General features: G+C 43.7%; 1 protein-coding gene across 1 annotated transcript in view; it reads right to left on the bottom strand.

Moving 5' to 3' along the window:
* The window catches only part of CLVS1 (clavesin 1), a 96,182-nt gene that overhangs the window by 6,688 nt on the left and 64,782 nt on the right, over positions 1-24,712 (bottom strand). Inside the window, exons 4-5 of the mRNA XM_030944058.1 lie at positions 12,240-12,350; positions 10,864-11,099 (exon numbers count right to left, since the gene is read on the bottom strand). Of these exons, the coding sequence (XP_030799918.1) occupies positions 10,864-11,099; positions 12,240-12,350 (347 nt within the window). The remainder of the gene's footprint in view (positions 1-10,863; positions 11,100-12,239; positions 12,351-24,712) is intronic.

Raw genomic sequence — 24,712 nt, 5'->3', positions numbered from 1 at the left:
GAAGTCTGGAAAATCAACAATACCCAGCTGTTTCTCCAGCAGGCTGGCCATATATTTCAGATGACAGCACTGCATAGGTATGTACATCAATGTCTAAGAGAACAGATGGCTTTACGTGTGTGGCCACTTTTATGCAACTCTCTCCAATTCAGCCAAAAACCATGTAAGAAGACTGGATGCAGACCTCCTAGCTGTGCTGTTTTCAGAAGGCTCTTCTCAGAGTATAGCTGTAGTCAATCAGCTCACAGGAATTGATGTTTGTTGGGTATCAGGCTTGTTTCCCATAAAAAACACAGTACAAAATCCTGGGCTGAGCCAACAGTAAGTGCCAGTGTATCACAGCATGTTTGTCTTTAGAGACATCCTCCAATTCTCTGATCCCTCATTTTATGCTCCTCTTCACAGGAATGCTGATGTGCTGCAGCCCATAGGAATGAGGTTGTCTTTGTGCTGGGCTTCCTTTCAGGGTGTTTGTGAAGGAAAGAGGAGGGCGGCATGTCTTCTTCCCTAAATTCAGGAGGCTTCAAGCTCTCAGAGTGACACACCGCAGATCACGTTGAATGACTCTGTTTTCTACCTCTCACCTCCCATCTGCTCATTTCACTTAAATTCCATTCAGATTTCACCAGTACCTTGGGCTGTTCATCTCCCATTCGTTCCCTTTACAGAACATATTTTTTTAAAATCACACTCATGAACATTTATGCTGACAAGGTCTGAGGGACATTTTTCTCTCTGCCCTTCTCCCTCCATCAGACTGTAGAGATGGGTGCAGCACCTCAGAGTGTGTTCTGCAGTGCACCTCATTCAAGTGTATGGCTTCACTGCATGGGGAAAACAAGGATTTCTCCTTGGTATCACAGAAAGAGTGCAGATGTACAGGTGTGAAGTGATTGTGGCAAAAGGTACCCTTTTGTTATTGAAGGTGCTTGGAAAGGAAATGCTCCCCAGGTGGTGTGAGCAGATGAAGCAAGCCCTGCTCAGCAGTGCACAATCCCAGTGCAGCAGCCATGCCATGGGGTTCTGTGCCCAGGCTCACAAGCACTGCTCAAATCTCTTGCCAAAGCAATTTTACAGCTTCTACACTGGTGTTGGCTCACAGCTCTGCATTAAAACAGCAGAGTATTGTGCCATAGAGACCTGCCCAGAGGGGCAGCTTTGTTGCACCAATCTCAGCACTGCAAAAACGTGCAGCAGCACCAATGTCTAGGGGCCCAGGTGGGCTGGCAAAGATCCACTGGCATGATGAGTCAGGGGCAAAAGCAGTGTGAAAACTCTGGCATCATCTGGCTGCCAAGGCTCAACCCTCAGGACACTGGTGCCAAGCTGCTGCACTTGCCAAATGGAAGCTGACTTTGTGGCCACTCTGGCACCAGTGACTATCCTTCTCCCTGGTGGTGAGCACTCCCCAGTGAGAGGTCTCAGAGTAGTTGCCTCACTAAAGAGGCAAGTGCTGCAGAGGGAACCCCGGCACAAAACCCCTGATCCTCCCTGCACCCATCAGTTCTTGCCATGCTCCTTCGTAGCTGAGAGCTGGCCACAGCTGCTGCTCTCCACACAAACCCTGAGCACAGCTCACTGCAGGGTCTGCATAAAGAGGGATAGGGATGACACTGTACCACATTTAGCTCTAACCATGGCCTGGCTGTCTGAGCACCCTGCCCCGACCTGTCCCTTAGCCCACACTGCTCTCCAAGGATGCAGTGTGGTGTCCTTTGGCACTTGCTGTAAAAACAGGCCCCTGATGGGCTAGGAGAAGTTCTCAGCTTATTGCAGACACTCTGAATTGTATAAATATACAGAAATGCTTAAGTGTGTGACACAGCACATACAGTTTCATGCCTTCAGGCCACTGAGACCCAGATGGAACCAGAGCATATGCAGGGCAAACGCAGCCAGACTCCTCTGGCAGGGCCTATCCCTGAGAAATGAGGACAGGAGTTGGTCTGTGCCATCAGCCTTGGAATTAGGGTGCACATCTCAGTCTTTTTTCATCAGTGTAGATTTGCCCAATATCTCCTTCTCCTAAGTGTTCTGAGCTTCTGTGTCAAGATCTTGCCTCAGTCCAGGGCAGGGGAAAGGCGTGGGTGGGAGCTTTTCCTGGCCATTTCCTTTCTCTGCTATAGACTGACTTTTCCACATGCTTTTTTTCTCATAGAAGGAATAGCAGCGCCTTCTTCAGCGAGGATTTCCTGGAATACCCTTAGTCCTCTGGAATCCAATATGTCACCTATCACATGAAAGGCCTAGTCATAAGATTAAACAAAGACAGCCTTGCAGCAGCAAACAACAATTTACATCAGATTCAGCAGAGCTATTATGAAGTGTGCAGAATTTGATATCTAAAAAAAGAAATTCAGGCCAGGTAATGAAAAAAATTTCTTCTCACACTTTATGAATATTCACACATGAACACACATGCACTTGTCATGACCGCTCATGCTTTTCCTGCTTATCCCCATTTCCTTGCCCACCAAGCTCTCTGTCAAGCCAACAGCTTCCCTTTTCCAGACAATCCAGTCCTTTACACCTGCCTCATCTTTCAGTCTGCCTTTTTAGCTCCCATTCCAGTGAGTCCAGTTCTCAGCATCTCAACCAGATCTGCTACTGAGTCATAGTCTCTTCACTGCTATGTGGCAATACCAGGGAGGACAGAGCACTAAGAGCAAAGGGGATAAGTCTCTCTACTTCCCCATCATATATCAAAAGTTTCCTGACCTTCAGAAGAACAGCACTACAGCATGAAAGCAGCCCTGCAGATGTACTATTTAGAGTGGAAAGTCAAGCACCACCACAGCATGAAAAACTAAAATGTAGGTTGTGGGAGCAGCAGTCCCTTGGCCAGGTGTGTGTGGGTGTTGAGACCTGTGCCTTGCACTCTGGCCCCAGGAGCACACTCTGTTCTTTCTCAGAGGGCTCTTTCCTCCCTCAGTGCTCAGCATACACAGTGCTGTGCTTGTCAGTGCCATTTCGTTCTGCTTTCTTATGGTGATTCAGCATGTGGCTCTGTGACACATTTGCTGCACATTAGTCCCAAGCCTGCTCTGAAGATTGCCTTTTTTAATTCTCTCCTGAGCTTTTCTGTGGAGTTTATCAATGCAGTACTTGTGTGCCTCCTAAATGCTCATTCATTTACTGCCATAGCATGACTGTGAGAGTGGGTTTACTTTTGATTTTCATTTTGCATGTGGAGAGCAGAAACGCAGTGAGGTTAGCGGGCAAGTATTCCTCCAATGGGGTGCCCAGTGCTGAAGGTCTGATTTTGCAGAGCCCTCAGCCTTAAGTGGCATCTTGTGTGTTCAAAGCACAAGTTCCATGGATTTCTGTTGCAGGCAACTGCTGAGTATTTCTGGAAATTAGACCCCACAGTCTATAGCTTGGCATGTTGAAAACAAGCAATGTGCAATCTCACAGTCTGTGTGAAGTTTGGCTTAAGCTACATGCCAGGCTGAAACAGGCGCTCAGGGGGAGAGGGAGAGAAGGGTCTCCTTCTCAAGGGTTGTACCCAACAGACTGAACCTGGTCTCCATCAGCCATTTGTTGCCCACCAAGTGTGTGTCCTAGTCCATCTGCTTCCACTACTTTGTGCCCACCTCATCTTTCAGTCTGCCTTGTGGCTCCCATCCCAGTGACCCCAAGTCTCCAGTACACAGATGGGTTCACCACTAAATCCTCTTCTCTCCAACTCTCCTGCCAACAGCAGGGAGGATGAAGCTCTGCAAGCAAAAAGCGTCAGTCTTCCAAATCCTGGCTCCATGCTATGGATTGGCCTAGTGCAAAGACAATTGTGATCACAAATAAAAGTTGTAATTACAAAAGCTCTCTACATCCAATGGCCTAGGCAGGAGATGCACACTGTGGGCATTGAACCATCAACACAAGCAGAACAAGTTTATTTATGTTGGGAGGCCAAGCTAAAGCATGAGGCAATCTGTGGGGCCATTAAATGCTAAAATTAAATATGTTTCTACAGGGCATGTGTGAATTGCCTTTTCAAAGGCTTGTAACTCAGCCAGATGTAGGCAGATTTTTCACAGGACAGCAAAAGACATAAGCAGTGTAAAACCATTTGTTTTATTAAGTGTCATGTCTCTAATCTAAACTACTAAACTTTTGGCAAATTTATAGCCAGTTGAAGGCATAATTTACAGCACAGTATTTTAGGCAGCCTGAGCAGCACTGGTTCTGCCATTCTCACCTCTAGCCTGTGTTTGTGCACCCATGCACTGGGAATTGAGTGCTGCAAACAGATGAATGAAGCCCACACTGTCAATGCCCTCAGAGAGCAACTGATTTCCTGCCTCATCCCAGGACATCCCCAGTACCAAGCTACCCATCCCTCCTGTCCTTGGTTCAGCTATGGCTTTGCAACTCACTTGGCTTCTCTCACTACAGGTTCCTCAGGATATTCTGCAACATCTCTCCTGTAGCCTCCCTAGGACCTGCTAATGTGCCAGATCCAGCAGCTGCTTTCCACTTCTTTCTGATGTATTCACTGGATTCTGTTTAAAAGCTATAAACTTTAAACAGAGTGTATAACTTTAAACTCTATATTACTAGATAATGCATACATTACATGATATGCATGTCCCTAGGACACCTTCTTTACTATCAATCCATGTCTCATCCATCATCTGTGTATGGGGGAAGCACTTCTGCAGAAGCATTCAGAAATTCTCCTTTGTTTGAAATAATTTATAATAAAATAGTGAATGTAAGCCTTATGTTATAGGTCTTGTGTATTATAGAGTTATTTTATCACAAGTTTTTCACTTTTGCCCCAACACAAGTAGAAATGCACCCCAGCTACAAGCAGAGCAGCCCAGCTGCCATCCATGGGCAGTGGGAAGTGTTCACACATTCTCATACTGATTTTTATTTGCTGGTATTTTACTACTTCTGCAGTAAATTGGTGCTGACTGTGAACCGGCATAAAACATGACCCATAAAAGCAGAAACATATGGCCAAGGAACATTAAGGTCACACTAAGGATAACAACTAGAAAGGCCTGCCTTGCAGAGCCCAGCTGGGCATATGGAGAAACAAGTCTGAATAAATAAAAACCTTACATAATTCACCCCCATGAACAGCCCCTTTTGGTTCTAAAACTCTTCCAGTCGGCATTAGTGTGGACCAGTTGTAAAATCCTTTCTGGAAGCAGGATCCCATTTCTGAGAAACAGCAATTAGTTTCAGCAGTGAGTTCATTTGAATATATCAGGGCTTTTGAAAACACACACATCAGGAGGCAATAATGGCTAAACCCTCATCTGTACTTTAAAATCCTTTCACTCTAATCTGGGACATAAAAATCCACATGCTATAACTGAGCATCATGGGGCAATGCATTCCAACAGACTTTTCCACTGCATTTTCAAAATGCATAATATGGGGGCTTTTGATGAACCACCAGTCAGGACATTGAGTCTTTGGATGCTCAAGTCCTTTAGGAAACAGCATCAAGTTGTACCAGGAGAGGTTTAAATTAGATATTAGGAAAAAATTTCTTTACTGAAGGGGTTGTAAACATTGGAACAGGCTTCCCAGGGAAGTGGTGGAGACACCATTCCCTGGAGTTATTTAAAAGATGTATAGATGTAGTGCTTAGGCACAAGGTTTAATTGTGGACTTGGATTAACTTGGACTTGATGATCTTAAAGGTTTTTCCCAACCTAAATTATTCTACAGTTTTATGATTCTTTAAGTTTTTATTTTACAGTACAAAACATAATGCACAGATTGTACATGTTCATAATTAATGTGCTTGGCTCTACTTTATAAGTTTTACCCTAACTCTGAATTTACAGGGTCTCTGATAAACTTGACTCTGTGCTACTAATGCTCTTACAACCCATGTTATCCTAAGAATAATTTTTAACCCCAAATTTGAATAAAGTTATCATTAATTATATTTTGATTAAATAATTTTGTTGTTTAGCCAGAATATATATCTAGTCGTTAGGTAGAATTTTCTTCTCTGCAAGGCAATTTTAAATTTTCAAACCTATTTGCACTGGCAGCAGTTTAAAAGCTAGTGCTCTTTTGATGCCTGGGAGGGCAGAGAAGGAACACTGAGCTCCCAGGTTGTGCTTGGTGCCCAAGCAAAGGCAGAGAACAGTCTTCATCAGTTGGGCTGAAGAGCAAGTTCAAACATCAAGAAGTGACTCAGGTGCAGCTGAGGAAGGGCAGTTCTTGTAAAGAAAAGTGAGTCACAGAGAGGGAACATGCTGCTGCAGGTTACTTGTTGCTGCTGGACCCCAGTGTAAGAGCAAGGGTGACACTGGAGGATAAAGGAAACTTCAAAGAACGGAGCTCTTTCACATCTTCCCCAGCCACTGAATCCATCCCTTCACCTGGGGATGCTCACCCACTGCTTTTAGGTATCCAAATAGCTATGGACACATACATACTGTTGGGAGAATGGGACTAAAAAATTGTACCCGATTGGCACACTGATATGCTGAGAGCAGTCTCTGACTCTTTAACTGCTAGGCTTAACCACCCACCATAACTATTTGTTAAACTGCACACTCAGATAAAACCTCCAGCTGCTCCTAAAAAAACACTTCATCAGCAAAAGCCAGCATGAATGCCTCAGGCAAATGCTTTGCTTTTGTGTGAGATCCCTGTTGACTCAAGGCCCCTTTCTGACCATCAGAGATCACAGAAGATTTGGCCACAGCTGAAAGGGAGGTCATATTCTTCCCTGTGCTCCAAATTTTGCACCATTTACATGACTCTGAAATCCCAAAACTCCTGAGTGACAGGATTACTGGATGGATGTGGACCCTTCAGAAGAGATGGCTCAAGATAGGGGAAGGGCCTGTTGCCATTGCTGCTCCCAGGACTGTCTAATGGATGTAGCCAGGCTCTCAGATTAAACTAAGTTTGCTGTATTAATGCTGGGTTGCATGTTTACCACCTTGCACATTTCAGACTTCACTGAGCTGAATCTTAACAAACATACATTCTGAATGGATTTTTATTATTGTCGCTCCCCCGCCCCTCCCTCCCTGGTAATTAAGAGTCATTATGTGGAGTCATCAGCTGTTTTGCTTTGTTTCCCATCTGTTCATACAGTACTTGGAATCCCAGACAATACTGCAGATGGAAATGCCATTTCCCCTGGTTTGGTTTTGCTCCAGTGGGACTTCATGTGGCCACTGGTGGAAAAATTGCAATGGTTTTGATTAAAGATTTTCCATATTGTAGACTCCTGTCAAATCTCAAAATTTTCAAGATTATGTCACTGACTACAGTCAGTGGCAGCCTTTCCCTAAGAAGATTTTTAATCCTTTCCCCATCTACAACAACTCCATTCTCTGAAGTCAACAAGGACTCTTTCTTGAGAACAAATCTTGTGCAAGTCACTAGGAAAACCACCCCTGCCTGTGACTGGGAAGAAGATAATGTTCTGGTTCCATTGCTGTTAAATGGAGCAGAAGTTGGAATCTAATGAGATTTTGCTATGCAAATTTAATCTCCTGTAACCCCTTCACATTAGTCTTTTGCTCCTGTATCAGTCAGACTGTCATACTGGCACACTGTTTCTGGCCTCTGATGGCTAGCAAACAAACTCTGATTTGCAGCCAAGGTATACTTTGATCAACTTATACCCATTTGATCTCATGCCTAATGCCTAAATTGTCCTTTTTCTCAAGTACTTGTTCTCTCCCCCCTTGTTTATTCCCTTCAAATCCATTTCAACCTTTGCTCTCTGAAGTCAAAAAACCCACTGTCTTCTATAGCTTCTTGCTGGAAAAATATGTTCTCTGCTCTCCTCATCCTCCCCAGAGTTGTCAGGTGAACCTGTTTCAATTTACATGTCCCTGCCATGGTGACAGGAGCCAAAGCACTGCTGTCAGTCCTAAAGCCAACCTACAGGCAGGTGCCTGCTCCAGCTTCAGCCCCTCTCACTGCTGCTTGGTGCCTCGTTTTTTCCCGGCCTGCATTTGGAGATTTATTTTAGTTCTCAGTTTGGTCTCAGGAGCATCTTGAAAAGGGCCTCCTTCCCCCCTCTGCATTCATTTGCTAATGTGCGTTACAACAGTATTTTGGTCAGTGATTATCTGATTCCATTTCCTGGCAATTTTCTTCCAGATCTATAATTCATACCTTGATTTCTCAGCCTCTCTGCTACTAAAATTGTGAGACACTATTTTTGGAGTAGGTGTCAAGGGCGAGCTTCTCTCCAGGTGTAGAGAATGGTGGCATTTCATTTCACAGAGACACATCTCTGTGGTCACAGTGCAAGGCTCTCAGCTGTTACAGCTGCCCTAAGCTCAAAGATTCCATGTGCTTTAACATTCCTCAGATCCAGTGGCAGCTTTAGCAAGGATGGGCTTGTGTGGCTTTACAGCAAGTGGCCACAGAGCCAGGAGGGGCTGCAGCTCTGCACCTTGTCACACAGCAGGACAGTGCCACAGCTGGGAACAACCACTGCAATTTCAGCCCCCCGGGTAAAGCCAAGTCTCATAAGCACTGCCCTCCCCTGCAGCTGGTTACAGGGCAGGTAAACTGCAGTGATGTCTGGGCAGTCAGAGAGGAAAAGTCCTGTAATTGTTCAGGCTTTTCAGCCTTAAATTGCAGAAACCTAAGAAGGCTCAGTCTTTGCATATTTGCCCCTTTCAGTGGAACATGATTGCTAAAGAAAACTCACTGACCTTTACCTTTATTTTTTGTTAAACCAATCATTTCATCAGAAAACCCACAAAATTAACACGTTACCTAACAGGTATGCCAGGGCTGGAGGACCAGAGGAGATATTTTCAATAAAACTAGAAATTGTTTTAATAAGAGAAAGAAATGATACAACAATTGTGAGGGAGTTATATTTAAGATGAAGAATAATGTTAGAAGATCACCTATGCCTAGAGCCAACCTCTCTGGAGTATCCAGAAATCTCAGTTATAGCCTGACTTTCACATTGTGTTAGAGATATATGAACATAAAGAGGCAAGGTGGGAGATATATAAAGACAGGAAATGCTCGTAGAAATCTGGAGACCTTTTAAAATGCCCTAGATATAAATCTGATTTTAAAAAAATCTAATAAAGCACACAATCATGCTTTCTAAACATAGGCTTTTACCTGTGATTGGGCCAAACCATAATTTCAGGAGAAGAAGAATCAAAGCAAATACTCATAGGAGAAAATCTGTTGGAGCTGTGAACTTTTCACCTTTAACAGCAAGTAGTGACCACGGGGTGCAAGATCAGATGGTTGACTTAACCGCCGAGTAACGAAATTAGGCTAAAAGTTAGATCTAGTCTGCCCAGAGGCAACATGACAAATTAGATTCATCCCCTCCCCGTATTTGTATTAGTGCACTTTTTTATTAGTGAACAGATTATAAAAGAAGGCTTTGCCTCAAGGCAGGGTTTTCTGGCACTGAACTAATTTTCAAGCTGAGGTTCTCCCCTGAGGGCACAATAAGACGCTCCCTTCTTTGCAGCCAAGGATCAGATCCGCAGCAAAGATTTACCTGTGAACAGCTCTCTACATATTTGGAGCTTTAAAAAACTGCAGATTTCTTTCTATAAAGCTATGTAAATGGGGATTTAGTTTGTTAATAAAGAAATATTTAGTATTTTTCTAAAATAATTCAGTGTGTTTCACTGAAATATTTCTTGAAAATAAATTGGTTTAAACTCAGCTCTCTGGGGCAGGCTTTGTAAACTCGTGCTGGCTCCCAGCCTCGGTTGGTGGTCAAGAGTGAGAACTGCTGACAATGCAGGCGGCCACCCCTCTTCATGACAAGGCTGCAGGCTCAAGGCTGAAAGTCTTATGTCCCTGTGAGCTCTTGCAGTCAGTCATAAGTGTTAGTGTTTCCAGCACGAGGCCTCACTTTGCAGACACAGCTGCGTGGCATCCCTCTGACCTGGAAGGGAGCTGTGAATCAAGAATGCGTTTCTTTTTTCCTCTGAAGATGAAAGACTTTCAAAATTAATTGCATGACATTATGGCCTGCCTGTGTTGTCAGCTTTGATTTTGCTGTGACAAAATGATGGCCGCTCCCTGTCACGGGGAGTGACGCCGTGCCTGTGAGCACGGCACTCATCAAGTGGCAGCAGCGAGGAAAGCACCATGCGATCTGCAGGGAAAGCAGTTTCATGGAGGGGATGCCAGGGGTGAGGCAAGTGCAGATGTTACATTCATACAGGGAAGCCTACATGGCCATGGCTCACTGCAGCTGGTGCTGGCTGAGCCATACCACAGGTCTGTGCCAGGTATCCGACTTCCTGACCCCATCCCCACAATCAGTCCAGCTACTGAAGGTAACACGCTCCAGAGTAATTTTGAGCATTCAGAGCTGAATGCACAATCACTAGAACTAAAATCTGAGCATTTAAAGAGCAGCTCTGCAACCCTCTTTGCAGGGCTTTGCAGAGCCAGTGAGAGCAGAAGCAGAGGGAGAAGACCAACTCCTTTTCCCTTTAGAGGGCAGTGGTGTTCATCGTACAAAAGCTGCTTTTCCAAGGAGGTAAATCCCTCACGGATAACAAGCGGGTCAGCAGGAGCAGAGCGGCGGCAAGGAACTGGGACCAGTGCTGAAGTGCACTGGGTGCACTGCACCGTGCCGGACAGCATCTCACCCTGATGTACTTTCTGTAATGCCCCGTACAGGGGCTCATTAATTTCCCCTCATTTTCATGCACAGTAATCAGATAAGTAATTACGGCTCCACCAAGAGACTTCCTTTCTCCCACCACACCACGAGCACAGCCCGGAGTGAAGTGCTCCTCACCATCAACGTTTGCCACATTCCTGCCTCCCTTCGAGCCAGATGAGCCCTTCCTGTGAGATTTATGCCGAACCTGTTCAGGGAGCCAAAAAAGAGCTGATTTCAAGGGCAGTACTGACCTTTTCATGGGCTTGGGCGAGGCCTCCCTCTCCAGGTTGGAGGAGGCGTGCTTCACGTGCATGGCGTTGTAGGAGGTGTGGGTGTACTCGTTCTCATCGCTGTAGTCGGGACCCAGCAGCGTTCGAGCCCACGTCCCCATGTCGTAGGGAGGCAGAGTCCCCCCAAACTCAGAGGGCAGGCATTCGGGGTGTATTAGCTGGTGGAGGCTGTTCAGGTTGTTCCCGTGCAGAAAGATCTTTAACAAATAAAAAAGAATGTTCGAAGTCATCACCCACTCCTTACTTCATTAAGTACAATCATAGCAGCGCTAATGAGGTGTGGAGCGTCATTAGTTGACTCTGCAGTTTCAGGTGGGAATTTCAAAAGCTCTCAGGGCTTACTCGGTTGGCAGAAGAGGGGGGATTGACTTCGGGGTGGGCAGCTGAAGAATTAGGCTGGCATTACTAACACTTCTGTAAACTCCGATTCGCTTGCTTTTGGCACTTGACAATTTCAGTTTCTTAAGTACCAGATCAGGAGAAGCAGAAGTCAGGAATTATGACTGATTATTGCTACTGTAAGAGGATAGAGGCTTACGTGAAGAGCAGTGAGAAGAAAAGGGTGACAGTGGAGCTTACTGAAAGCAGGCGTAAAGAGTAGGACTTCAGCATCTGAGGGGGCCACTAGCCCTGCACCCCAGGACAGACATTTCCAGGGGTGTATCAAGCTGTGTCACTGCTCGGTGCTGCTTCAGCAACACTTGTTCCTCTAATCCCTCTTTGCTTTCAGGTGGGTGCTACCCTTTTCCTGCCTAGTCAGACCCAGCTCAGGGTGGGCTCTGGGGTCTCCTGAGGGATTATTCAGCTGTTGTTCGACACACTGCAAAGAACAAATGGCTAGGATGGCTGCAGAACCACCAGTTTCACTTGGTTTCAGTGGAGAGGATCTGCCTCTGCAGTGTGAGCAAACAGCCCTCAGGCATGGGCACTTTTGGTGGAAGCAAGTGAGTTACTATCATGTGAAAACAGTCACCCTGCTGAAGGAATGTAATATGAATTTTTACTCCTACAAAAAGAGTTGAACTGAATTTTCCCTTGCTTGCAAGTAACTTCAGCCAGGCCTCATAGTCCCTCCACATTGCCAGTTCTCTCTATCCCTGAGCATGTCCCAGTAAAATGTATCCACGCTTTGTTAGTGATAATGAATTGCTGGTCCCTGGCTGAGTTATTGATTCAATTCAGACCATTCTAAACTCTAATTTTTAATAACAGCAGCGACTTTTTTATAACATATGGAAAATTGAGAGAAAAAAACCCCACAAAAACCTAGAAAAGAAAACAGGCAGCTACTTGGAAAATCCAGATCTGCAGGTTCCTCCCCACCCCCATCTAGTTACCCTTTTCCTTGTCTTGTCTTTGAGGAATGGTTTGATTAGCGTGTACAGGGCATGGATGTACCAGGGCTGATTGACAAAATGGACTCCTCCAAAACGTGCAGGAAAGCTGTCCTATAGAAAGAAAGAAAGAAAGGAAGGCAGTTAAGAGATGCAGTGCTTTACTCCGCCAGTCTATAGGATGAAAGTCGGAGGAAAAATCTGTCTCTTTCCATCTGCAAACGAGCACTGGGAGGGGGCAGGAGGAAAATGGAGAAACAAAAAAGATGCCTGTAAGCGTTTGTATCAGTTTCCTCTGCGGACAGAGGCAGTCCCTTCGCCCCTGCACACACTGGCACATCAATTGCCGAGGAGATGCTGGAGATTTAAAGTCGGGTCTCCAGCCCCTTCTCACGAACATTTTTTAACTCCGTCAGGACATCTGACTCGGCCGGCCTGGGAAGTGAGAGGGGGTTGACGAGGGGAAGCTTTCTAATTTCTCATTGTACAGCGCAAGGCAAGCCCTGGGTTCCCACGCACAGCGCTGCTCAGAGCTCACCTTTTCACCCTTCGGCCTCCCTGCCTCCCCCTGCTAAAATCATCATTACAATGGCTGACCTTTCGGGGTGAGCAAGCAGCGCATTACAGGGAGGAGGATGGGTGGGAAATGCTGATAAGTGAAGGTGTGGGGAGAGCGCACCATGGCAGCACCATGGAAACTGCGGGAGCCGCTGCCCGGCTCGGCACGAGCAGCCGGGGCATCATTGACATGCAGGGAGCGTCCCGCTGGAGAGGCGCTCGCACAGCATCCTACAGCATCCTCCGCCAGCCCGCCACGCCCAGGAGAAGGGGAGGCGGCTGCTGGCCTGTCTTTACAGGTTATTGCACATTGTGAAGGGTGTTTTGTACCTACGAGCTTATCCAACAAACGCCAGTCAAGGAAGAGCCTAGGATTTATTTTTTTTTCGCGTGGCATAAATAATGGGACGACCGCTGCGGCTGTGTGCAAATACACTTCCAAGGGGAGGAGAGCAGCCTGTCTCTCCGCTGTGAAGGGAGATTCTGATGAAGCCGTCCTCATCCTGTGTGTGCTCCTAACCCCTACAGCTCAGCAGGAAAAGCAGAGTATAATCAGGTCTCCTCCTTCAGGGCTTTGGCTCTGGGACCCAGGCAGGTTCCTTCCCCCCACAATTAGCACAGGGTGTCCTGGGGCTTTCTCTCGCCTTCCTCCCGAGCATCAGAGATTGAGCGCAGCTGGTGAGAATACAGGGTGGATTTGTGAGATGATATGAAAAAATCCCCTTATACACCTTCTCTGCAGAGCTTCTGTTCTGCTTCAAGGTCAATTTTTCCCCCAGATTTAGCAATATGTATGCATACAGCACCTCCTGCAACCCCAGGCACATCATCAGGACCCTCCATACTCTCTAGCTGTGATTTGTCCTGGCTGACATCTAAAACCATACTAGGGTAATGTTTGTGAGCAGCCTCAGGCATTGAGTGATATCTTTTTCTCTTGCTATACAGCGAAATAACCCACTTCCACCTCAGACAGGTCAGTAGATCTGAAATCATTACAAATCTGCATATTGGATGTACTGGGAAGGACTATGGGGTAGTCAGGCCAGCACACAGGAGGACAAGCAGTGTAACATCACAGGTGATCCCATTTTAAATTCAAGTAAATGATGAATTGACCTTTTGAGACCACACCTGGTCTGGGGTCCTCAGGCCATGAAAGATGTCAACCTGTTAGAGTGAGTCCAGAGGAGGGCCAAAAAGATGATCAGAGGAATAGAGCACCTTTCCTACAAAAACAGGCTGAGAGAGCTGGGGTTGTTCAGCCTGGGGAAGGGAAGGCTCTGGGGACACCTCATTGCAGCCTTCCAGTACCTTAGAGAGGCTTATAAAATGGAGGGAGAGGGACTTCTTATCTGGGCAGATAGTTACAGAACAAGGTTTTAAATTAAAAGAAGGCTGGTTTAGATAAGATGTTAGGAAGCAATTCTTTTCTTAGAGGCTGCTGAGGAACTGGAACAGAGAAATTGTGGGTGTTCCATCCCTGAAAGTGGTCAAGGCCAGGTTTAGTGGGATCCTGAGCAATGTGATTTAATGAGTGGCATCCCTGCCATGGCAGAGGGATTGGAACTAGATGGCTTTCCAACCCTGTGATTCTGTTCAGTGATTCTATAATTCTCTATAAGGATGACATATGTCCTGTTGGGGTGTGCATTTTCAATAAAGAAGAGTGTGTTTCCACTGCTTTTCATGGGAGTTTAGGATGCAGATCTGACTGAGATAAAGTGCTGCAGTGCTGCATGTTGCAGTGGCTTCAACTGACTGCTGAGAAATTGCTGCAGAGAGTCTGAGCCCAGCTAGCAAAACACATGGACTGACAGAAGTGTGAAGCCCAAAGTGATTTTCTACCATGTGATAACCTAAAATTGTGTTTTATAGCACACCAGAGCCATAAAATGCCCATCTCATGCAAAATTCACAAATTCAGTTGCCTTCCTCACACATGGGAATGAAGCTTTTAAGATTTGGAGCTTTTCACAGATTATTAAAAAAAAACCAAAAAACCCCCCCCAAACAAACAAACAACAAAAAAAAAAAACCTAAGACAAACTGGAAAGTTCCATATTTGCCTTTCTTTCTTTCTTTCTTTCTTTATTTATTTATTATTAATTCTATATTTGTCAAGCTGGCTGCCATCCCTTATAGATACAAGCTGTATCTATAAGGAAGAAGCTTCTGACACCTCTGCTCTTTGGAAGTAAATTGTCACAGCAGTTCCCAGGCTGTACTGTAGCAGCTAATGTCAGTGTAGAAAATCCAATCTGAGTCTGAAGCACAGGAAAGTAAAGAAATGAAATATTGGAAGCAAGGGAATAACTTTAAAACACAGAGATTTATAGTGACCTGAAAAAGAAAAAATTTTTGCCTTCCTGCTGGAATGCACAAATTATATTAATCATTTTTAGTGAGAAACATCAGTCAGTCTTCATTTTCAAGGGGCAACATGTATTTTTTAGGACATGTTGACCAGCTTTAACAATACCCAGAAAGGCCCAAATACTGAGAATTATAGGAACCAGCCAGAGGTTTAAGCTAGCAGTCTGCCTCTAGAAAAAAAGGAGCAGGATGCACTTTCCTATATAGAAAATTAATTTTATGTCCACCCAATGTAGATTGTTGAGTCTATAAACTAGCTTCTATCTCACATATCTGTCTTACAGGAAAGCCCTTGATACAACAATTTAATTTAAAGGCAATTTCTTTCTTTTAATTGTGAAGGTACACCAAAAAGTGCACAAAGACCCTTGAAAAGGAAGCAAGACAGCCAAACAAACAAAAAAAAAACAACCAAAGAAGATTTTTTTTGGTGTGTAACTTTCTTCTAAACTTTGTTCCTTGCCCTATTAAGCACATTAAGTTCAATTTGACCTTCATCCCTCAGTCCACCTGCTTTTGTAAGCCTGTCAATTAGAACAAGGACAAAGACTTTTTTTTAAAGGAAAAAAAAACCCAAACCCAAAGAAATTTGATATGGGAATCATCCAGAACTGTTTAGAACTGCAACATACTAATTTTGTAGAAGTCCCTAATTAGAGCAGAGCTGTCTTGGAAAGAAAAGCTCCTGTCTGGAGGTCTGCCTTGTGCAGTTCCAGGAAGATGTATGAGACATTTCCCACACCCCACTTAGTGTCTCTGCTGCTCCCTGGGGCAAGCTGAAAGTAGCTGAAATTGATTTTCTGCTGGAGAGGTTTTGCTTTTAGGAATTCTCTTTTGATTTCTCATGTCTTGTGATTCCTTGGGAAGGTGTATTTTATAATGAGGTACAGTTTTTGGAGTCTACTGTGAAATGGACTCTGGGATCATGGAGCCTTTTCTTAACCTGATTCCTTGTCAAAAATACCCAGTCCTGAGGATATACCTGGGGTTTATTCCAATGTTATAAATGAAACATAGTACACATGAATTGTCCTAATTATTTTTGGGCATTACTGTCTTCTCCTCTGAAAACAAGGCTGGACACATTAGCACATTGCTCAGCAGTGAAATTACAGAGTAAATAAATACATTCAATCCAGTCCTAATCAAGCTAACCTGCTCTTTAGCAATAGCAGGGAATCACAGAATCACAGAATGGATCAGGCTGGAAGGGACCACAGCCATCAGGTCCAAACTCTCTGCTCAAACAGGGTCATCCCAGAGCACATGGCACAGGACTGTGTCCAGATGATCCTCAAGTATCACCAGTGAGGGAGGCTCCACAACCCCTCTGGGCAATCTGTTCCAGTTCTCACCCTGGAGCACAGGAAAGAAGTTCTTCCTCATGTTTAGGTGGAACTTCCCATGCATCAGTTTTTACCCATTCCCTCTTGCCCTACTGCACTTGCTGAGGAGGCATCTGCCCCTTCCTTAGAGTCATTGATGAATAAGTTAATCTGAACCTTTGGGACATCACTAGTGATGGGACCCCAACTTGACCCTGTGATATTAATTTGGGCCCTCTGGGATCTGCCTTTGAGCCAGTTCTCAATCCACTTCACTGTACACTCATCCAATCCACACTTCAGTGAAAGAATTTGAGATATCTTCTTGGACAGCTGACTCACTCCCCAGTCAGTCCAGACCTTCTTCACTGGACTTAAATTGATCTAAAATAAGGAATATATCTAACAATGCTGCAGTGGCACCTTCCCAGAGCAATATAGGCAAACTGAGAGAGAGAAAATAGTCCAAACCGAGTATGAGTTGATTTAATGAAACTGGGGCCATTGATGGGCCTATTCTTTTGCCTGATTTGTCTTTGTTTTGCTTTATATATTTGCTTCTTTGCTGTTTTCAGTTATTCTCTTCTTTATCATGCCTAAAGAGAAAGTAATGAACACAGTGGAGCTGCAACAGACTTCCCCAAACCCATGCAGGCTTCAATAGATCTTTCATTTCAGATAGATATGTTTCCAAGCCTGCAGGTCAGAACAAAATATTATGGGGATCATTGTTTCCCATCTCTGCTCAGACCTCCTGTGCAGAAAAAATTCTTGAACTGAGCCTGGAACTGAAAACCTTTGGTACATAATATTCCATTTAATAGCTTAGGAGGGGTGCTTGGAAGCTATGAGGTCGATTAGAGACAATTGTTCCTTCTTTCTGCTTGTTCTTGCCATGAAAACACCTATTTCTTTTGGCATGAGTATGCATCAGAAACCTTTTACTATGGTGTTGTTTGGAACTGCCTGGAAGCTAAAAACCAACATGATTTTCCAGCATCTCCTCACACCGAAGTGTGTCAGGAACGCAAAGCCATCTTTGGAATATGAAAAATAGGAATCAATCCAGCCTAATGCTCAAGGTCATTCCTTTCAAACTACAAGAACTGACATCATAGACCAAAGACCTGAGCTCAAAATCCATATTACAGCGTACTTCTAGGTTACAGAATGTCTGAATTTTGAGAAATAAGCATTTTTAAAGTGCTTTCATATCCTTTATCCTTTCTAATCAGAAAACCAAGCACACACCCCAATGAACTTCTATCTCAACCATACTTGACAGTTCACTACAACTCCAAATACAATTCCTCTGGAAAGAAAATAATTGCCCCCAGATTCAGGAAGATATCAGTCATAAACAAAACTGTTTAAAGTGAAATGTCATGTAAACTGAGGATAAAAACAGCATGTTCAGGCTCGTCCACTTACATAATCAGTTCCCAAGGTGGATTAAAGCTCCCAGAGATGGTATTAATAGTTCAGGAAGATTTTATTAATAGTTCAGTGATAGTTTCTCTATGGAGAATTTCCATGAGTGTGTGGTTTTAATGAATTGGCACAAAAAGGGAAGGAGGATTTCTACTCTTCAGCTTCCGACCCAAATTCAGCCTCTGAAACAGTGACAGTGCTTGAAAATTGCTGTTCCCTGATTTTACAGCTTTGTCAGATGTTGGATAGGCTGTGTCCATCAACAATATGCTCCTGAGCACGTTTGAATGAATTCCATGTGATCCCTAGATATGGACAGAGTCGGTTGTTGAACACAGCATGCTAGGCAAGAAGGCAAAGTGTCCTTCCACTGCTACAATTTCAGCTTTTACTTTAATGCAGCTCCTAAGGGATGGATGTTTAGTTTGGCAGGAGGCAGTGGGAGGCAGGACCAGGGCCATGAGGACACTGGGACTGGGCTGCTCCTGCACCTCTACAGGTGTTCCCTGGGGCTGCAGGAGCTGGGGCTGCTCTCCCTCACCTTCTGCAGTGCCTCCACTGATCCCAGGCACGTTTCCAATCTCCACCCCGACAAGTTGCTTGTCTTTCCGTTATCTCTTTTTGCTCCTCTGTGTTTTTGAGGAGATGGGAATGCAAAATTAATGTTGCCAGTGGCAATAATTGCAAATCGCTTACTTCTACCTTGGCATGCCCTCAGAGTACATGGGGCTTCAAAATAGCTGCAGAGCAGGGGAAAAACACTAAAAAGAAAGACATTAGTGCTAGCAGTATGGCAATCCTGATCTGCTTGAATATGACCATAAGAACTCTTGCAATCATGAAAAATTCATTGATTTTGTGTAAGCTGTGACTGTAACTGCTCACACCAAAATGCTCTCTTTTTTTTTGAAGCACATAATAGCAAAGGACTGGAGCAAAATCATGGGAAGTTGTGAGTTCTTGGTTTATTTTTACATCTCAGACCCACATATGTAGATGAAGATGCTCTGAAGTACTTCTGTCAGAGAACCAGAACTGCAAAATTAACACTGGGATACATTCTCCAAGGCATTTTTTATTATGTTTATCTCTCCTGCTACACTCAGTAACTTTAAAAATTCAGTCATTTGCAGTGGGTTTCTCCCAGTCATTATTGCACACTAGTGAGGTCCTACAGAGCATCTGTTCATGGGTATTGGCAGATGGCACCAATAAATCAGGTTATAGAACACAGATTTGCTCAGTAAACTTTGATTTGTCCTGATAGAATCATGCTGTCATGTCATCTGGTCTAACAAAATAATTTGTAACCTTGGGGCAAAAGGGGAATTTCTTCACTACCTTTTCGCAAGAAACCCTTTTCTGAACCAGCTCAGAATAATTTAGGAACAGAAAATTTTCCAGAAGCAGCAACTCTGTTGGATTTACACCATGTCCTGGTGCTACTTTTTTGCTTGGCATGTACCCCTCTTTTACACACTAAAGGTAGAGAGTAAGGCTCCCTCCAGAAACAATAACAAAAAAATAGATGAATAAATTATATTAATAGAGAAACAGTAGGTTCATTCAGGGGCTTGGTTGAGGAGGTTCACAGGGAAGAGAGGAATTAAAAATGTGATTAAAAAGTAAAACCCAGAGCACTGAGACACTAATTTGGAAGTAGCTCATGCATGTGTGCAAATGGGGTGCTGCAGTTTGTTCTAGATTAGGTCATATTAGGTAAGGCCAGATCAGGATGCTTCTGGTGGAACAAGAAGAGTGACAGTCACCCACTAAGCTAAGGAGAGGTAGTTTGGGTCACAGGCAGCTTAGGAAGGGACATGAATTAGCTGGAGGCTATTTTTCAGAGTTAGTTTAGGAAGCTGGTATGATCTTTTTAGCCAGCTCCAGCAAACGAGGCTGCATTGTCTCCAGTGTTCTGATTTCTGGTGTAAACTGTAGCTCAGAAACCTGTTTATATTCAGCTTCCCTAAGGCAGGGCGACTGCAAGCTGAGTTGCTTCTATTCCTGTATCTCACTGAATGTGAATGTCTGAAATTAGTTGTGGGGGAAGGAAAAACCAGCAGGAAGATCATCAAAGCTGAAAGCAGTTTTGGGCTTAATTAGAAATGGCAAAACGTGCTGGGCACAGAGCAAGCCTGGCCTGGAGACCTGCTGGGTGAGCACAGCTCAGCAGGGATGTGTCACACACCAAGCCCTGGGCTGAGTGTGACCCCTGAGCTTTGGCTGCTCATTCCAAATCATCATGGCAATAAAGTCCCTGTGCAAGATTTAGGTTACTGAGAGAAGTGACCTCCCTCTAGTCCCTTCTCCCTGACACCAGGAGATAAAGTGGTGTGTTTTATCTCCACTTGAGCTGTTGGCAGCTGTTTGTGGGTCTGAGCTGATCCCAGTTTTGGGGGTATGGTAAATAAGTAGGTGTCTTATTTTGAGCTAAAATTTTAGCTTTTATTTTAATAAGATTTTAATGCAGGGAATTCTGAAGTAAAATGCCCACCAGCACAAGGAACACCTCCACCAAAGAAAGTAACAGTCAGCATTAAGACAGCTTTAACCAAGGAGCATCCTAATTCCCTAGCACCTGGAAAAGAAAGTACACAGGAGCACTGGAGTTGAAAGTTTGGCATTGAAAACTTGACCCAAAAAATGTTCTATTTTTAATATATACTTTTTAAAAAAGAATAGAGAGAACAGGGGTTTTTTGAATGTAATTTTTTAGAGTTAAGCTTTAAACCAAATTAATTAGTACCATTAACCACTATAGTAAAGAACACCACTGTTTTCTTTATCTATTCTTATTTGGAGCTCTCTCTTAGCTATTTCTATTTCCATAGAGAGGCCTTGCACTGATCCTGAAGGGCAGTAGATCTGTAGGACACTGTGATTGAAAACACAGGGAGTGAAAGAGTTAGGGCAAAGAATATGGCACTGAGGCAAATTCAGCAGGATTTAAAATGGTCTTGAAAGAAATCAGTTGAGTGCATGCAAAGTTGGTCATGAAAAGCATAATATACAGCATTTATGCCTTATTTCTTGTCCAGTAGTGAGATTTTAAACAAAAACCCCTGTACAGAGATTGTCTCTTTAGATATGCATTCTTTTGCTGAGATTCTCAACACTGTCTTGGTAAAACATTTATTCTATATTTTTTCACACTGTCACTTGCATATATATGTACATGTACATATATACATGTACACACACACACATCTGTGTGTACACTTGCTCTCTACTGAAATAGCTGTGTGTGAGCAAAGGCCAAACTGCCATGGTGAGGAGAAATGCCCACAGCATTAGTTAAAGTCAGCCAAAGAAAAGCAATTAAAAAGGTCTTGTGGCACTTGCATTGCTTCTCAGGAGACCTATTGACTTTGCAGAGAAGCTTTTTATCTTTGCCCATGGAAGCACCAAGGTATTAAACAGAACTCCTCAAGTCGCATTACACTTGTGTAGTGATTGAAAGCTGATGATGGAGAAAAGGAGATTTTGTTATTTATAGTGCTAGGCAACCTATTTGCTGCTGAACAGAAGTCTGATCTAGCCTGGCTTGAACAATGCATGGAATCATCTTAAAAGCAGTATGGAAAGGGGATTATAAACCATCATTGTGATGTGATTATAACCTAGCATGGTCAGAAGAAAATGATCAAACAATTTTCCTATTGGCAATTGTTGATGGACTGAAACGAAGTATTTGATGGAAATCATTCATTTTCCAGTAAATATCTTTGCATCTAGCAGTAAGTTACAATAATCCTTTGTGTTGACTCCTCCATAAAAGTTCTTGGTGGTATCACAGGCTCTTGGTACTCATTTTCTCAGAGCTATCTGTTAAACAAGAGCTAGATTCCTGTCTTATTACATGAAGAATTTTGCATTTTACTCTAATTTGTTTGAGACGGAAACCTCATTTTAAAATTCAAGGTTTCCCTTCACCTAGCGCTTGCACAACCCCTTTTTAAAACAATTTTTTTGGTCCCTGTCAGCTTTGATAAATGTCCCATAGCGATAAGTGCCCCATGGTGAAGATATGTTTTCCGTTTTTATTCTATTTCAACATGAGTGTGTGAATATGCGTGTATGCGTGTGAGAGCAAAGCCCATGAGCTACTTTGTTTTAAAGGGAGTCAAAATGCCAAATGCCTGCACACCAGGGGAGACCCAGCTCTTGGTGGGTGCAATATGAGGCAGCACACCCTGCCTCAGATTAACACCTGACAGCAGCATCACCTGTGCCTCATATACAGCCTCTTATTCTTCAGACCAAGAGAAGCCTAAGGAAAAAAACCCACCCTCTTATTTTTTTTCGCGATTCAGTCTCTGTCCTTGTCCCAGTCTCTGAGTGAGATTGCTTTGCTGTCTTATCCTTTCATGATGAAGGGAAAATTGTTTTGTGTATTTGTATTTCACAAAGTCCCACACAGTCACCAGACTGATTTAACAGAAGCAGACCAATGTGTCAGGTCTGCAATAAAACAATCTCTTTGTGCCTGCCCTTTTGTGATCTCTTTCTCTCTGTATTTTTTTTAACAACAGAGCAGTGCCTTGGTAATGAGAAACCTGACCATAATTTAATGTCCTTGGAATAAGTTTTGATAATAAAAAAGTACGAGTCGTGTTAAAAATACACGTGGAAAGACTTAAAGATACATTGTGGAAAAGATATTTTTAGGAAAGCTATTTTTACAATATCAGACTGCAATTCAAGTTTCATGGCATTTTCAACAACATGCATTTAAGAAACACATCATGAAGACCATTTTCTTAGTGAAGAGCCTTGCACTGTGCAGTACAAAGAACTGATATTTTTCACTGATGTTTTTCCCCTGTGGTTATAAAAGCAGGCATTGCTAATAGCACCACCAATAGCTAAGATTGTCTGATTGTCTGACTTGTTGCAACTTTGTTGTAGTTACACATTTTGGGCCCAAAAATTTCAACAGAGAGCCAGACATATTTTTATGGGAACAGTGGTGGAGGCTGGGGGTGGGATGACAGTTTCTCCATGGGCTTGTAGAGAAAAATATTGTTTTCTGCACACTTCAAAGTATTTCAAAGTATTTCTATGATTATTGGAGGGTGGAGATTTAAATCTCAGAGCTTTTGGAGCATAGACCCAACCTTTCACAAAAGGTTTTCCAGGCACACATGGATTTGATTACACAGAGAGAATTTGCAACTCTGTGTATATGTGTATCCAAACTCATGCTCAAGGAAGCGCGGAGCCTGTTTCATAAACCTACTAGTCACAGTCTTGCCTTAAAAGCTATGGTCAGTCAAAATTCTTGGAGCTCATTCGCTATGCTCTCCCAACAGAGAGGGAGGCTGCATCCCCAACCCACAGGTGGAAGGTAGAGCTCTCTCTGCAGTGGTTTCTCCCAGAGATGTGGTAAAGCCTTGGTGTAGTCAGGGCCCCCTGAAGCTGCACTTTGATACTCAGATTTTTCCTTTCCTAAGTGCGTGACTTTGCCATTTCGATGTTCTTTTTGTGCTGTGTTCACCACCTAAAGCAATGCTAGGCAGCAGTCAGTGCAGCTCATTGCATAATCACTCAGAATCAGGGCTTTTGTCAGTTTGGCAGCATTAAATGTCACCTAAACTTTGTACTCTTTGCTACACGAAATACATGCTTATACTCTCTGCAATGGGTCTTTCATTTCCACAATACATCCTCCCTTCAGTTCACACTTTTTATTCCTCAGTACCTGGCTTTACTGACACCCTAACTCTGACTACAAAGCAGCTTTAAAAGACAGCAGTAGAAAAATGGTTTCTGATGTCTGTGTAGTGCAAGAAAAGCAGAGCATTAATGGGTGCAGTTTCTCAGTCTTTCCAGTATCATTAGCCAAGCATGGATATCAAACTGTGGATGTAGTACCACGTCACTGTTCAGCCCTTTGGCATCCTGTACATTATCTGCTCCCACTACAGACCCTAACAGGAGCAGTCTCAGAGTTACCAGTGAAGACTACTGCCTGAGTAGTGCTTGCCCTGCCTTCTCCAAAAAGGAGTTTCTTTATCAATTTATTCTAAATTGTGTTTTCAGGTGCCACAGCATCATGCAAGCTCATGATTCTTCACTCTCTGGATCTACTCCTTAAAAATTTTCTCTGATTATTTTTTTCAGGGCCAAAAGCAGAGAAAAAGTTTCTCTGAATTTGCTAAAACTGCAGTTCACAGGAAGGTCTGACCCCATTTCTCAGCCACCTCAGTTTAAAAAGCCATACAAATTTTCATTCTCCTCTTTCTTTTCATATTGAGTTAAAGTCACACATTAAGTACTGCTACATGAAATCTTTAATTTGGTTTTTTCCATGCAGAGACTGGAGTATCCTCTGTCCTATCTCTGGAGGTCATTAAATTTGCTAGGAAGGTACTGGACAGCCTGTCTGTATCTTCTTTTTTGAAGGCTTCCCATCAAGAACTCTTCTCATGTAATTGTAGGCAGCAGCACATCCTCCTTATTAAATTCTGAACATGGGGTGCAGTGCAAATTTTCAAATTACTTGGTGTCATTGCAAGATTTTTGGCACAGTGGCAGGTATTGTCCCTCTAGCAAATAGCAGAGGTTTTGTTTGGAGTGGTAGTGCTTAGTTGTAATTTCAAAATTTGCCCTGCTTTAAGCTATGAGTGGGATCTGATCTTCCAAACTTTCTTACCCCATGATTCTGTGGTATTTCAGATGTTAAGGCACATGTGCATCTCAAGTTGTCAGACTGTTCCTGCCCTGTCACGTTCCACACTTACTGTTGACTGATCACTGGTTACTCAGGGCTTCGGGTTACAG

This window comes from Camarhynchus parvulus, chromosome 2, assembly GCF_901933205.1.
Source record: "Camarhynchus parvulus chromosome 2, STF_HiC, whole genome shotgun sequence".
Lineage (NCBI taxonomy): Eukaryota > Metazoa > Chordata > Aves > Passeriformes > Thraupidae > Camarhynchus > Camarhynchus parvulus.
This window is presented reverse-complemented; position numbering and strand designations above follow the sequence as displayed.